The sequence below is a fragment of the Acanthopagrus latus genome, chromosome 5, assembly GCF_904848185.1.
Source record: "Acanthopagrus latus isolate v.2019 chromosome 5, fAcaLat1.1, whole genome shotgun sequence".
Taxonomy (NCBI): Eukaryota; Metazoa; Chordata; class Actinopteri; order Spariformes; family Sparidae; genus Acanthopagrus; species Acanthopagrus latus.
Window position 1 is genome coordinate 5,769,339 of NC_051043.1, and position 15,882 is coordinate 5,785,220.

The 15,882-nt window shown below is 40.3% G+C and overlaps 1 protein-coding gene across 5 annotated transcripts in view; it reads right to left on the reverse strand.

Annotated features, from left to right (window-relative positions):
• Positions 1-15,882, reverse strand: part of LOC119019652 (rasGAP-activating-like protein 1) — a 25,878-nt gene continuing 9,996 nt past the window's right edge. For 3 of the 5 annotated variants that reach the window (XM_037098436.1, XM_037098435.1, XM_037098438.1), the window contains 11 exons: positions 13,740-13,804; positions 13,316-13,428; positions 11,656-11,848; positions 11,337-11,474; positions 9,448-9,592; positions 6,570-6,742; positions 4,737-4,874; positions 2,958-3,093; positions 2,326-2,446; positions 1,850-1,920; positions 1-1,741 (listed from right to left, as the gene is read on the reverse strand). In XM_037098436.1, the coding sequence (XP_036954331.1) occupies positions 1,593-1,741; positions 1,850-1,920; positions 2,326-2,446; positions 2,958-3,093; positions 4,737-4,874; positions 6,570-6,742; positions 9,448-9,592; positions 11,337-11,474; positions 11,656-11,848; positions 13,316-13,428; positions 13,740-13,804 (1,442 nt within the window). In that variant the 3' untranslated portion in view covers positions 1-1,592. Of the gene's footprint in view, positions 1,742-1,849; positions 1,921-2,325; positions 2,447-2,957; positions 3,094-4,728; positions 4,875-6,569; positions 6,743-9,447; positions 9,593-11,336; positions 11,475-11,655; positions 11,849-13,315; positions 13,429-13,739; positions 13,805-15,882 lie in introns of those variants that run through there. The other 2 variants (XM_037098437.1, XM_037098439.1) reach the window with 2 other exon arrangements.

Genomic DNA, 15,882 nt, shown 5'->3' on the forward strand with positions numbered 1-15,882 from the left:
TAAGCTGTAAGAGTTTACTGAACAGTACAGTTGTTTAGTTCACAGTAACAATCCACTTGGAACAAACCATCATGGTGGGTTTGCAAAATAAAGTACAGGCAGTAGTGTTTTCCCTTCTTTCTTTTTCAAAATAAAAGCCCTCTTTCAGGGAATACCAAGATTCACAAGCAACATCTGGTGTTTACTCTAGTTTTAAAGATTGCGTGATCGACCTGAAGTGGCAAATCACTTAAACAAATGTTGTAGTGCAGCAAACATCAAAAACGCTGTATGAACGTAGCCTACTGATTGTCATGTCTGGAATGTGTACAACAGTGTTACATCTAAGGCAGTAGAAATGTTGATCCCACACATAGCTAGTCCACAGTTGTTCCTCTAAAAGAAAGACAGACTCTACAGTAGCTGCACCAGGATATAATCTAAACAGCTCCTCAGGCAGGGCGGCCTGCAGAGGCGATGTGAGAGATCACAGATCTGATCTCCATTACAATCACTGACCTTCTCCGTTTACGGGAAAAAGGCACCGATCATGACCGGAAAAATGGCTTTACAGCATGTCTGCGTACAGTTTGTGTGTCCTTGTGTGATTCAAGTGTTTAAATATTAAAATTTTAAACATTTTTAAAAACAAATTTGGCATCTCAAACATATCTTGACACCTGCGAGCCCAATATAGTGGCACCAAAATCTTAACAAAATGGAAATGTATCAAATAGGAACATCTCACATCATTGTAACTTCTATTGCCTCTGTTATATTAAAGACTGATCTTTTATATGTATGGAAGGGTAAGTATTACCCTTACGACTTTAGAAATAGCTACATTAAGTAAGTAAGGACATTTTAGTATGCAAATTACATCAGAACCAAACGTTTAAGTTGACTGGCCATAGCACCAAACAAAAGCACATTGGTTTGTATAAAGGGACCAAAGCAACGATTAAAATCATATTAATTTTGCTTACTGTACAGGCAGCGTCATAATGTGGCATGTGCAGCAGCATTTCATAAACTCATGGTGGTTTGACCTATACTGTTAATGTCACTGCTACATTTTCAACCATGGTGATAAATTGACCCAATAGAAAAACTAAACGTTGATAAAAGCAAAATATCAAAACACCTTACATTCAGGTACTGTAGATTACACTACAACAAGCTTTTTTGCATAAAAATGTGTGACCGAGGTCCTGTACAGTATCTCAAAATATAAAAGCTTCTTTTCACATTTCACAACAAGTGGATGCAGGCAGGCCATGCAAGGGATTGCTTGTTATCTACATAAAAAATATCGAGTCAGATCATGCTTCAAAGTCCCTCGGCCCTCTTTATCATCAAGTATCATAATCTCTCCCCAGCCGGCGCTGTTGAAGCCGGTGGCACTTGGAGAATACAAAAATATTCAAAGTGGCAGGATTCCCTCTGCTCTTTACAGGAGCAAATATACCTAAAGGCTGGAGGAGGTGGCATCCTGTGGCCACTTTAATTCTCCCTGACAGTCAACAAAGTGGATTTCTGATGCTTTGCTCATGTCTGTTCAGGATGCTGGGCCCCACCCCCCTCTTCTACTGGGGCTCCAGTCTGTGTCGAGTCTAGGGATTCAGGATGACACTGGTGCCGTCCTCTTTTTCTCTGCGCTGGAAAGTGGCGTGAGTCTGCTCCAGATCCTCTATCACCGACAACAGCCGAGCTGCAACGCTCTGACCTGACTTCATTAGCTGAACGTTGCACTCTGCACCACCTATGAAAAAGACAGTGTGCACTGCTATCAAACCAAAATAGATCATCATGATGGTAACATAAGGACTCAAACAACAGTAAGAATACAGCTTAGATACTGAAGCCATACCTGGGAGAATGTCAGAGTTGTCTTTATTGCTGGATGTCTGATCACCGTCAGGTACCTCCAGGTGTTTTTTCCTGCAGTGTCAGTCAGAAACATTCATTATGTGGTCACCCTCAAGTAGGAATAAACTCACATGCTTCCACTTCTGCCCAACAAATCCACCTGAGGAGCATCAAATGTCTTACTAGCCTTTAAGAGATAATAGTAGGGATGATTTGCAGGAGGAGGCTGACACATGAGACATCAGAGGGGGGAGATGTTTCAACATTAATCATATAAGGTCATTAATCATATGATCACAAACTATTCTCTAGAAGCTGCAAAGCCTTAAGCAAGAAGGGACTAGCATTTTTTTTGTAGTGTCAGAAAGCAGCAGCAGCAGCAGCAGAGCTCCTGTGTTGCAACATAGACCTCTAGTGTCCAGAAACTGAACTGCATCCAAACTGAGGCTGTTTACAGATCGTGTTACCTGAACTGACCTGAGTTTGTCTCTGCCCTGGAGAAGCTGCTTGTATATGGTCTGCGTCTCTACGTCAGGATCCAGTGGGTCACTCCAGTCTCCCAGAGTCACAGCTGAGTGGGTTCTACTGCAGCCTGTAACTGAGAAGCAGCCTTTTATCGAACCATGGTACTCTACACACAGCAAAACACAACACATCCCTCAACTTGATATTAGGGAACACGTCATATGAATGTGGCTGATAAAATGAGTCTGTTTCTTAAGAAAGGCTTTCAGACAGCGAGTAGATGTAATTGGTCAGAGAAAATCATATTATGTTTCTCAGAGCTCATTCTCCACTGAAGCAACAGAAACATGGCAGCTACAAATTGAGGGGTTTATCCATTAAATATGAATCGCCAGGAGCTCATTCGCTGTTTGAAGTCAGGTACAAGTTAGTGGACCAGGAGGAAAGTGAAAAGTGTTGTAGTCTACATGAAATCCTGCATGCTGATGGACAATACTGCTCATCTGTGGCTTCATTTCTGATGATATGATGCGTCTGGTGTGTATCCTTTAACATTTTTCAAACATTTACAATAAAAAGGGTTTACATAGCGACATCCTCAGCCCTCCTTTGTGCGGCATCAGAAGTAATGACAGCAGGATTACCAGCACGGTCCGCCTGCAGGCAGCAGGTCCACTTGCCACTGCGATGAGCCCCCGGGTGGAAAGAGGGCAGCATGCGCTCATTGCAGATGCTGGCTTTCCTGATCGCAGACAGCCACTGGTTCAACTCATTCACATTCTGTTCGGACGTAAAAAAAAAAACACCAGTTACCACATGCTGTAACCAAAAAAGTACTCAGACCAAACCATGGTTATTTCTTGATGCCTGACGTTAAAGTTCCTTTTCAACCTCATGTATCAGTGAAATAACAAATAATTCAAATCTTTTCCTTTTTCCAAAAAGCTGCTGTCATCAGTATTTTATTTGATCTTAACTCAGTACAGGCTGATATTGGCCTTTCTGACTGCTTTTGGACAATCTGCGAATTAGATGAAATTCACTGATGGCAGCAGCTGAAGTTTATCTAATGTGCCATATAAATTCTGCGCTGGCACACCAACGAGGTACTGGCTCGTGACGTCCCTATCATCAGTCTATCGAGGCTATCCAAGTTCTGAAAAATTCTTACTGAGTAGATAGTTAGAATATACCTCGAGCTCAAAAGGTTTTTGAAACTGTTAAGTTTAGAAAAAATAGATTATTCTTTATGTGAAAGAAGGTTATAAAAGGTATTAATTTAAGGCCAAGTCCACACGTAGGTGAGTATTTTGTAAACAGGGTTTCAGCAACACTTCAGCAACAAAGATCATCTCCATCTATACTAATACACCTGAAGACACATATCACATTGAGATTGAGACAGTCACTCACATACACTAGGCATGTGCATGCCAGTGTAAACAAGAGAAAGATTGTGTCTGGTGGCTTAGTGACAGAAAATACTGTGAATGATTTTTACATTTGGTCAATTTTTTCTTACTTGCTTATTTTAACATTTAGTTCCATTAAATACGTTAAAGGTAGGGATGCGTAACAACTGTAAGGGTCTCTGTCTCTCAAATATTCAATACCTAAGGAGTTCATCTCATCATTTTAAGTATGCAGCATGCTTGTTGTGCCAAGGTCTTAGGTTGTGTCCGTCTTGAGGCATGCAGGAAAAACACTAGGTTACGCCCAGAGACGGGGCTCACTACATGTGCATGTGATGTAATCTTTACTTAAACCAGATTTCATACATTTTCTAATGATTCTTTTTAACAATTTTTACTAGTTACAGGTACCAGCTGTTACCAAGGCAACAGGTAATTTTTCCTGAAAATAGGACAAAAATGATGAGGCAGCGAATCGTGACTGCTCTTCCTTGAATCCTCCTGGATGCTATTTTAATTCAAACATCGTCAGCAGCCGTTTCTGTCTTTCTTTTCCGTCACTGTGTTTCAATGCCTGTTCACGCCTCTCTAAATATGGATAAAATAACATCAATTTTGTCAACGTATTAACTCAAACACTCCATTACATCGTACCACACGCTCCGAGTCAACATTTGCAGACGATGCTACATACAATGCTTAGACCAAATCAGGAAGCAAACATGGGTGTCTGCATCATCGTTTCCAAACATCTGTATTTCTGCCCATCCAGATGTTCACACTAAAAACAGAGCTTCTGAATATCTATACGGTCTGTTTTCAGTGACCTGAATGTGCTCTTTATGTGAGTACGAAACGTCAAAACACAGCTTTGAGAAATATCTGTGTACGTGTGGACAAGGTCTCAGTGAATCCTTACTTAATTCTAATCTAACAACCTAACCGTCAACAAAATATTGGAATTTAGGGAATAATGATTTTGGTCACTGGCTGGTGTCAGTACCCATGCACCTTGCACTGGATGTACATGGTGTGCAGCTGCCCGTCGTTGTCCTGGGTGATGACCTGCATTACATTCTGCTGCTGAAAGGCATTTTCATCCACCCTCTCCACGGCGCACACACACTGAATGGGGATCGAGGAGCGCACCTGCAACAATTCAGCCACAAAACCACAACACCAATTACTACGAGTAAGGCACAGGCTGCTAATGATGGATCGTGCTTCTGCCTGAGGCGGCTTAGGCTGAGGTTTAAGTGAAGTAAAAGAGACATCTGATCACAGAGTAAATTAGCAGAGCAGCGTCTAATACTGAGATATTCTGCACACATTAGGAGAGCAGGAACAGAGTAAGACGAGGAGGAAGTGAAGATGAGATCAGCATGACAGCAAAGGCCACTTTAAAGTGTAAATCAGCCACTTCCAATGGGAGCGCGCCTCACTGAGACTGGAGTGCTCCAACATTGAGGAAAGGGGCCAGGACATTGTCTGCGATCTGATTTGCAATGTTAGCATGAATATCCACAACCTTCAATTACCCACCGCCTTTATTCCAGTCACACAAAGACGAGACTGGCTCAAAGAGAGAGCTTTTTACTTGGGTGGAGAGAGCCTGCTCCGCTCTCAGTCTCCCTCCCTCTCTCTCTCTCTCTCTCTCTCTCTCTCAATCTCTGGCTGGTGAATGAGAGGAGATCATTATCACAGGGTTGGGCATCACATGCTAATAACGCTAATGATGTTCTCACAAGGAGACCAACACAAAAATAATGAAGCGAGCTGGGGACGACTAAAATGTTTCCTCTTGTGATGAGCCAAGTTGATAAATGTCCTTCAGAGGTAATACACAGAGGCGGATTCATCATCAGAAGCCGTATCAGCTTCTAATAATAATGGATGAGTCACTTTCACATGAGTCTTAGTTTTCACATCTATTTCTGTATTTATGACAAAGACAATAAGTGCGTGTTTCCCTGGTAGACATTCCTTTTTTGAAAATTAATATCCAGATGTCACAGAGCGATTTAAAATAACATCACCCAAAAGTAAAAATGTAGTCATTATCTTCTCACCCACACGCAGATAGAAAGTTGGGTGAAGTTTTGTTGTCCAGAAAACATTTCTGGACAAAAACAGCATTGCAGAGTTCAACTGAAGTAGCAGGAGACTTGTTTTAAAATGTAAAAAGAACAACCAAAAGATCCATAAAATGTCTACATACAGCTCATAATGTGTAATTCATGCCTCTCCAGATCCTAGATTGATTTAAAAAGAAGGCATTTACACCCTTGGTGCACAGCTGACCTAATGCTTTTAGCTTAGCAGCTACAGTGAAGATTTCATGTGAGAAAGGGTGTAAAAGTAAAGTTCAGAAATGTTTTTTGGACTATGGTGTGACACCACAGTACACTTGAAAGTGTTTCTTTTTTCCTATTCACCATTTGTCTTATAAACTCCTAAAATTTTAACATATCTAAGCTGTTTTCACTAAAGTTGTTTTTTCAAAGACTGCAGTTGTTGAATATTTGTTGACAGTACTCTCTGATTCATGGATTGTTCCAAAAATGGATCCAAAATTCCGTCTGAAAATATTTCTGACCTAACCTAGCTTTATAAAATTTCTCATCTTGAACTTTAGCCCAAATTCATGCATTGCATATATAAACATTTCAGAAAAACTATTACAGAAAATAATTGTCTCTGTATATGTAATCTACTGGGGAAGTTTCATGGTGACTATTCGTGGTCTGTGGTCATCTGCAGTGTCTCCCCTTAGAAACACCGACTAGCCACATCTTGACACAGTGGCTGGATTATAAAGTACTGTCCTATTACTTTAAAACCAACCTGCCAGTCAGGTGTTTTGGCGTAGGACAGCGTCTCGCTCGTCAACCAGAAGTAGCGTTTCTTGAAGGCGAAGCGGGAGAGCAGCTGGGGTCCCTCTGCCTTGTATTTGTGGAGGAGCCCCTCTTTAACGGTGACTGAGGGCATGAAGACAGCCCTCTGTGGCACCTCCGACACTGCAGGAGGAAGTCACAAGAGTTTCAACACTTAGTAATGGCATGTTCATCCACATAAACACAAGGTGGTGCTGTGACAATAAACTGTTTTTTTTGTTAAACTAAACAACAAAAATTAAGTTACATGTACATTTTTTCGGTTTCATGTAAAGCGTCACATTTATTCGGAAGTTTGTTGAATCAATGTAATTCATGTAAATAAATGTAATAATTTAGTCCAATTAAACTAAAATAAAACAGAAGTGAACATAAACTTATTTGTTAATGCAATTTTTACATGTAAAGTTAAGAGTAACTTCTACATTATTTAGGTATTATACATAAAAATAATGTATTACAATCACATCATTCTGTCTACTGTAAATCAATTTCCTAGTTATTTATTTCATACATATCAAGTCAACATGACAGATGCATGTTAGCATTAAATGATACTGTGCGGTGAACTCACGTAATCGAATTAGATTGAAATTTACATGTAATTAAAACACTTAATGTCAATAATTGTTTTTGCGAGTGTACAGTGCAAGTCGTCATGTTCAGCATGTTGTCACTGAAGGCACCTCAGCCTCCTCCATCACCGCATGACAGACGGCTTCAAAGAGGCATAACAAGCATCCTCTCCTGTCCAACAAATCCACCCGAAGAGCATTAAATGTCATAGTGGCCTTTAAGAGAAAAGAGTGGGTGTGATGTGCAGAAGGAGGCAGAAACATGATACATCAGAGGGGGAAGATGTTTCACAACAAACGGCCTCGCTGACACATGACAGCAAGAAGGCAGCCAAGACACGTTGTGCAAGCAGTGTGGCGTGTAGCGGCGCCTTCGGCTTCTCACTCCAGCTCGCTGACCGTGTCATCTCTTTTCTACTTTTCCGGCTAGTTATGAATATTTCACCACTGAGCTATAGTGTTGTTTCACTTAATCCTGACAAAGCTGATACGCTAACAGCTGGCCTGTGGCTGATTAACAGCATGACCTCCTCTCCTTTTCATTACAAGTTCAGTGATATGTTCAGTGGTGGGAGTAGTGTGAAAATACTCCACTACAGGTAAATATCACATATTTATTATTCATTTAGTCATTTTACAATTATGCAGCGATGGAATTTAACTAAGTACTCTCATTAAGTATTTTACAGTACAATTGTTAGGTATTTTTACTTTACTTGAGTATTTCCATTTTCTCCTACTTTATACTTCCACTCCACTACATGTTGGAGGCAAATATTGTACTTTTCACTGCACTTCAATTATTTGATAACTTTAGTCACTAGTTAGTTTGTAGATCACATGCTGCATCCGAGCCACAGTGCCGCTTTTTTGAATCAATTTATTTAATAGGCTATGAAATTACAATAAACACTGATTCAAAATGCTGAATATCAGATCTGTTAATTGTCCAGGCCGCTAGTCAGTCGACCTAAAGTATACTATGCATACATTTGTATAAACATACTGCATGTATAATTTAATATCAGATACTTTAAGACTTTTACTCATGTGCTATTCATATGGGTAACCAAAGTAATACTGTAACATGATATCTTTACTTTTATTCAAGTATGACTTTTGCTTACTTTTTACAACACTGGTTATATATCTAATGTTTTTGGATTCACATTACTATGACATTAATTTGCATGTTGCATCTTACTGCTGTAAATGTTTAAAGGGATAGTTTGGGTCTTTTGACAAGGGGTGTATGAGGACCTTATCCCCAGTCAATGCCTGCAGTAGATGTGAGTTCTCATGCCGTCAGCTCTCCCCCTGTGTGGAGAAGCAGCATGTAGCATATCCGTTTATGTCTACGCTATATTTTAAACATTTGTGGAGCTTTATATTGCTGTCAGACAGCCCTTTCCTTTGGCACTACATTCCCTCAGTTGTGCAGTGTCCTTATTCCTACGCGCACTGTTTTACGCCGCAGATCAGATGTTTAATAGGACTTCCAGTGGCTGTTTGCTGCCGTGTAAAGCACAAAAAATGTTCCGAATATAGCTTGCAATTAAACAGGTATAAGTGTTTTTAAGAGGGCCTTCTTTAGGGGGCTAAAATAAGTCTTGATGATGGTACCCTGTACAGCAGTACAATGCTCTGCTTCCCTGGCGGTGCTACACGCTGCTCCTCCACACAGGGGGAGAGCTCTCTGGGCTTCCAGACACTTGAATAACATGAGACAAGAGTTACTGAGTCTTTTTTTCTGGTTGTCTGTTTTTTTTTAAAGTCCCCAACAGGTCTACTTCGGTTGTTCAGGAGAAGACTATAATGCTGTTTTGCCATGAAGCTCCAGAAATGCTTTGTGGACAGCAAAACTTCCCATCAGCATGGGGGTAAGAAAATCATGAGTTTCATTTTTAGGTGAACTGCTCCTTTAAGAAGTACAAGACATTCTCAATATATAAAGGAACACTTCATCCTTCAGTTTATGCCAGACATTCAAAATTAACACATTTGGAGAAACTTACTTTTTTCTAAACCTAAAGGGTTTAAAACATTGTGTTCTGAAAAGTAACTAGTAACTGGAGATGTCAAACAAATGCAGAGGAGTGAAAAGTAAAGTATTTGTCTCTGGAGTATCATGAAATACAGGTATAGAGGTAAATATTCAAGTCTTGCATGAATACTTGGTATTGTGTACAGTACTTCGGAAAATGTAGTTAGTTACATTCCACCTCTGGCTGTGTTCACTGTGCTCAGTCTTACCAATGTCGTGATCTATGTCGATCAGCTTATCCAGGAAGTCTTTGACGGAGGCCACACTGCGGAGGATGATGGGATGAAGAGGCGCCATCCACTGCTCCTTCCCGTGACCCAGTTGAAGGCCCAGGTTCCCGACACTCTGTAAAGCCTGGCGACCCCGAAGACACAAAATCCACTCAACACTCACATCTCCAGCACATCAGACCCGCACTTACTGACAGAACTCAGTGTGAGTGATTGCATATCTCAAAGTCGGAGATCAAAAGGGTCCCTGAGGCCAAGCATGCTGTGAGGCCCTTTGTCCAGCCCACGCCCCGGGAGGAAGTCCCTCCCTACACACCTCTCTGAAGCTGGGCTTTGAACCGGAGTCTGGTCGCAGCCACACAGAGGTAAAAATAGCATGTTCCCTTCTCTGTAGAGGACCCATGGCAACAGCACTTCAGTACCATGGACAGCAAATGCAAAGCCACACGTGGAAGAGCAGCGAGGTCTTACTGATCGTCCAACATGTGACCAGGAAACCCCTGCTTTTGTGTGTTGTTATTTTACATTCAACAGCACCATTATAATAAAACTATTAGACACCTTTCTTCAGTCACAAGGAAATGTTTTGTCTGTGCTGTAATTTGATCCATTGGAAATAGGAGGGTAAGAACAGAGCATGATGTGGGGAGGCATTGTTTCAAGTTCTATAGTAAACAATGACTCTAAAACCACAGCATTCCTGGAGAAGTTGGTGAAGCAAGCCAAGTCATGCTGTGCACGCTCTTGAGCTGTCACAATTGTCTTCTTCTAATTCCAGACTCCCAGATGCTAACACTGCTTTATGTTTAACATTTAACAATTACAGTTCACTGAGATAAAACTTAAATTTCATTCAAATGCATGTTACAACACATCTGCCTCTAAGGGTCTCCTAATCAAAACAATAAAAAACGAAAGTAGTGCAGCATTGGAGGAGTTGTTCTTCATTGTTAAACAACCACCATTATTGATGAAAATCTGCCTGACTTTACTCAGACAGAAATCATGTTCACAGATGAGGTAATGTATTCAAGTTTTAAGGGCCGTCCGCACAGAGAACGATTACTATAACAACAGCCTTAAATATACTGTTTTAAAAGTTGTTGTAAGTCAAGTGGGTGGCTGAGTGATGTGCTCTTTGACAATCGCCAGGACCACTTGACTCAAACAAAGTATGATTAAAATTTCTTGTTAAACTCGACGACTCTTGTAACATGGATTCGTCTAACTACTCTCATCCCTGAAGAATTTTGTTGACACATTTCTCTTTTTTTTGTTTCTCTGTGCTGTGAAAAATAGGTCATCAATATCCGTTTTCATTAGCTGCTAGTGTCGACACAGCCGGAGTGTGAAGCTGCTGTTTATAGAACGCTATCATCCATCAATGTGGATGCTCACATTGTTATCATTAAAGTTTAAAGTTATAGTCATTGCTCTTGGGATGGGCAGTCCTTTATTCTGTAACAGTTGGTAATGTTTGCCTCTCTCTTCCCTCAATGTCCTTGAGACATTTAAATGCAGAAATGTTATATTTTAATTAGATATTGCAAACTAACTAGCGTTGTGTAATTACCTAGCAAGGAGAAAAAGCCATAATTGGCTCAGTGGTATTTGTGCTGGTACTGGCCATCACTGCAAAACTACAAAAACATAGTCACATTGTAAACACATCATATGTTGTAATCCCGCTTCGTATTTATTTGCTTTACACCTGCAAATTAAAATTCCTCGCAGTTGGCAGACAGCATGTAGCCTCATACTGAGTGCATCCACTTCTTAACTGTTTGTCTTTGCTGCACTGTGATGTCTGGGCATGAATAAATTATTCACAGCAGTGTCTACGTGTATGTCTGTGTTGTTTACCGTACCTTGGCCAGTAGCAGCAGAGTTCTGCTCGTACGCGTATCAGCATGCTGATCCCTCAGCTGGAACAATTTCGGTGTGAGGATAGCAGGAGCAAAAAAACGCAGGAAGAAGAAGCCACTGATGGCCAGATACTTCACATCCTGTACAAATAGAGTCAAATTGTCAAGAAAGTTAATGAGCCTCAATGTTTTCTCTCAGTTAACAGCCGTAGCTGAATATGTAACATGTAATGTTGATGTAAAACGATTGAATGTCAGATTTACAAGCCCTACAGATACAGATAAAGCCGTTTTTCTTCTGTGCATTTTCCTCCAGACTGACCTCATTCTCAGGTTCAGCAAATTGCTCCTCCACTCTCTTGTGTAGCTGCTTGAAGGCCACTCTCATGACAGGAGGACACTGATCGACGGAGCCCACGATTGATTCAATGATGCTGGTCAAGTAGCTCTGCAGCATCTCCACACTACTGTCCCGCACCTCTTGCTCTGACACGGCACCCTTAAATGAAATCCGTCTTCGGAGAGAAAGAAAGACATTGTAAATGACTGAGACCCTCAGTCTATTTACACCTTGTATTAATATGCTGTCTGGATCAAGACACATTATCTGATCTTGCCTTTGTGTTTAACCTCATATTTTTAATGCTGAGATCAGATCATTGTCGTCCTAAGCAAAACCTGCTCCAGAGTAAATGATGTTTCAGCAAATCAGCCCCAGACTCCATTAACAAAATCACAGAATTTTGTGAGTTGTTTGGTCAGAGGAAGCTATAAACATTATGAGTCACTGTTCACAAAAAAATCAATTATTTGTCACCTCTAAACAAAAAAAAAACAAAGAGAGGAAGTGTTAATCAAAACAAGACACAAGAGGATAAAACTGACAAAATAAAACGGGAGACAACATAAAAACCTTAAACAATATCAATTTATAATAGTAAATCTGCACATTAGTTCAGTGCACACTGTCGCATACACTGTAATTTCATAACTATCATGAATTTTCTACCTGTTACCTAGCTACCAAGTTTCAGTTTTCACAGTTTTTAAAAAAAAACAAAAAAAAACGCTTTTTCTTATATGCCTTTTTATATCATATTCTACATTCACTAAAAACATATTTCTGTCTCAGGGATATGTTATGTAAAGATGCTGGTTTCTTGTACAGACTGCATTACACCTATATGTGAACACAATGCAAGACAATTAGCTCCAGATGTGGTTGGTCAGATCTGATCAAGACGCATTTACTCCTTGCCTTAAAATGCAATTTTCCTTATTTCTGCATAACGTTCATATTTGAATACTTTGTGTAAATGAGATCCCTGTGTCAGCACCTATTGAGAACACACAGTCTCTCAAATAAGACGAAGGAGCAGAATCTATGTATATATTTGACTGAATCATTTAAAAAAAACACACTCATTTAAGCCCGCTTACCTAAATGTACAATGCCTCTGATGATATAACTGATAACCTCTGTGTTCCTGATTATGCCATTACGTGTGCGAGCATGCTATTTAGACGACTGGACTGAAAAAAAAAGAGATACTGATGACAGAATTGTCTGGAGACATATTTACACGGGGAGTGGAGACAACAAATAAGGTGACGGCAGGCAGATGTACTGCAGACGTAGAGCATGTCAGATCCTGGATGATCTCCCTCCATGTCAGAGATAGACATCTCTGGGGGCTCATAGCAGTTGCCAAGCAACAGCATTACCCCTTTTTCCAGTCTCTTTTTTTTTTTTTTCATTTTCTCACATTGATGTCTTCCTCTCAAGGGTGAAGCGTTGAGGAAGTCGTTTTTCTCCCGTGGCAGCTTTTACTATTTGACCATTTTACCACACAGATTGAGGACTGTACACAAAAACCCACAGCCAGAAATCCACTCACATCATTTGTGGCTTAAGACAAGCTCCTGTGAAGCAGATCTGGGCTGTAATTAGGTCAGACTACAATAATGGCATTGTGTTTTACCTCGTGCGGTTCAGGTCGATCTTACATGGGTCCAGCTCGATGTACTTCTTCTCATCAAAGATGCGGTTGATGATGGGCTTCAGCACCTCATGCAAATACAGCATGCCAACAGCCTGTCAGGAAAACAATACCATATGTTGAAGACATCTCATTTGCATCTGTGCTAACGAGATTTCATTCCAAATCTGTAGATCTGCATCATAGAAAGTGTAAACAAGGCATAGAATGATACAGCAGGGGAGCATAAGACATGAAGCTAACTGAGCGTATGCATAATAGAGATGAGGAAGGAGGACAATAGCAAAGACTGAGTGAAGGTTAGAGATAATAATAAGTCAAGTCATGCTTTTACTCACAGCAGAGACAAAAAAAAAAATCAATTTCTTAGAACGTCTGATAAAATAAAAGAGACATGTCAGCACACCTTCATGAACTGTTCCATGGCCTTGGAGGAAAGGGAGTTGGAGCGAAACAAAGTGTTTGGATCAGCTAGGAGAGCAAAACAGAAGAGAGATTGGTTAGATTTATAGAACTACATGAATAAATAAAAAAAAATAAAAAAATACGTGAGGCAGCATATTACCAAAGTGACCTACACCTGCTGCACCGTGCTAGCTATCAGTGACTGCCGCTTGCTACCGTTCCTCTCTTCCACTAAAAGCCAAAACAGCAATCTCACCACTGACATCCTGCAGCTATTATCTGCCATTAATAACTATACAGCATATTAAAAACAGTTTAGGATTTAGAGAAATATCAAAATATGAAAATATAAACTACATTTAGGTGTCTGTTTTCTCCTTTCATACAACACCTTTCACGTGTCTGTCTGCTCTTGAGGAGGTTTCTCCAAATCTTTTAAAATGTTTCTTCGTCTGAATCAAGAAAACAAAGATAGAGGATTTCTCATTACATAGCCCCTTCTGATGAACTTGATATTTGGCATAAACTTTACCTGTGTCACTTTACTAAGTGCTCTCAGTCAGCTCTCTACACCTAATAATGAGAAATTTTTAAAAAAACACACACACAGGCACTGACTTAATTTCCTGTCATCTGTCTACCGTTGTCTGTCAGAAAACGGCATTTAATGCCCCAAAGAGTCCTAAAAAGACGCTGAGTTTGATGCTTATCTTTGGGCAGAAACAGAAAAAGGATCCCATCACTCTATTAATAGCTTCTTATGAATGTAATGAAGCTACATTTAAGCTTTCACAGAGAGCCTCATCAGGCACATAATGACACATGGCTTCATTAAATTAATTGAAAGCTCTTAATGCAGTGTGTAGATCCTTTGGCTGTTTCCACCCTCAGTTCAGGCTCTTGGTCTGGTAGATGCGAATATGTTCTGTTCTGTTTGATCTGTTTATCAGCCAAGAACTGACTGACATATTCAAAACCCAAGGCTCAATTTCACAAGTAATGCTGTTACTGAAAATAATTTGATGATGTAAGATCATGGGAGTTGTTCTATCTATCTGAAGGGCAGATATGGCAGAAATGTTTAAGGACAAGGTAATGTATTAAAGTTTTATTGACATTATGTTTTGTCTTGTTTGCCATCTTCCTTTCCCCTCTCTGAGACATATCATATGATGCTGCCGTGGAAGTTATAGCAACAGGCAAACCAATGTAACACACTGTTACCTTTAATAATATTTGATTTCTCTGGGTTTGAAAATTGGTGTGAACGTATTGGATAATGTAAGTACACAACTCAATAAAAAGATGTAGTCATTTTTAGACATTTAAAGGTGGAAATGTTTGATATGATATACTTGTATCCTTCAAGGTGGCAGTACTGAAATATCCATGGTGACAGGCCTTGGTTGCCAGGTAAAATTTTCAGATTCAAAGATGCGGACATTTGGGGGAAGGCTGGGTTTTTCATTGCAGCCCAGTGGGTGTACAGTACATTTCCCTTTTCTTTACCCCCGAGCCTAACTTTAATGTCTGGCTGCCCACAGCATCTATTCCTGATCAAGCAGTTAGCGTTTGGATCATGTGGAGTTGCTATGGAGACTTGGGCGCTATGCTTATTATCTCAAACTACACTAACAGAACCCAAAGACCACCAGAGCCAAACTCCGTGTGTGAATTAGCAATGGGGACATGGTGCGGAGGCAAAAACATGACTAATACAGACCACAGTGAAGCCATGAAAAGACTGTTGGGTGAGTAAATAATTGGCATTGAGCTAGTAAATATAGTGTTGGTAGACTGAAGCTGCCCACACACAGACCATGAACGTGGTGTTCAGGGACCTTCGTGTCAGTTCAGAGTTAAACAGAAGCAGCCTCAGAAGGTCTCTGGAGAACACAGCAATAACAAACACATGTCCCAAACTCTGACTAATACGAACATGACTAATAGAGATAAACTTAGGTCTTATGCACACTGAGTATTATGTAATCACAGTTGTTACATGTTTGTAAGCTAATGTATGTAGGCGTTAAATTAAAATAATGCCTCTTTATCCGACAAGAGCACATGAGTCAGCTCTCTGAAGTACAAGCTAGAGTACACAGAATTCAGACTCTTTATCCAACATTATAGTCGAGGTGTAA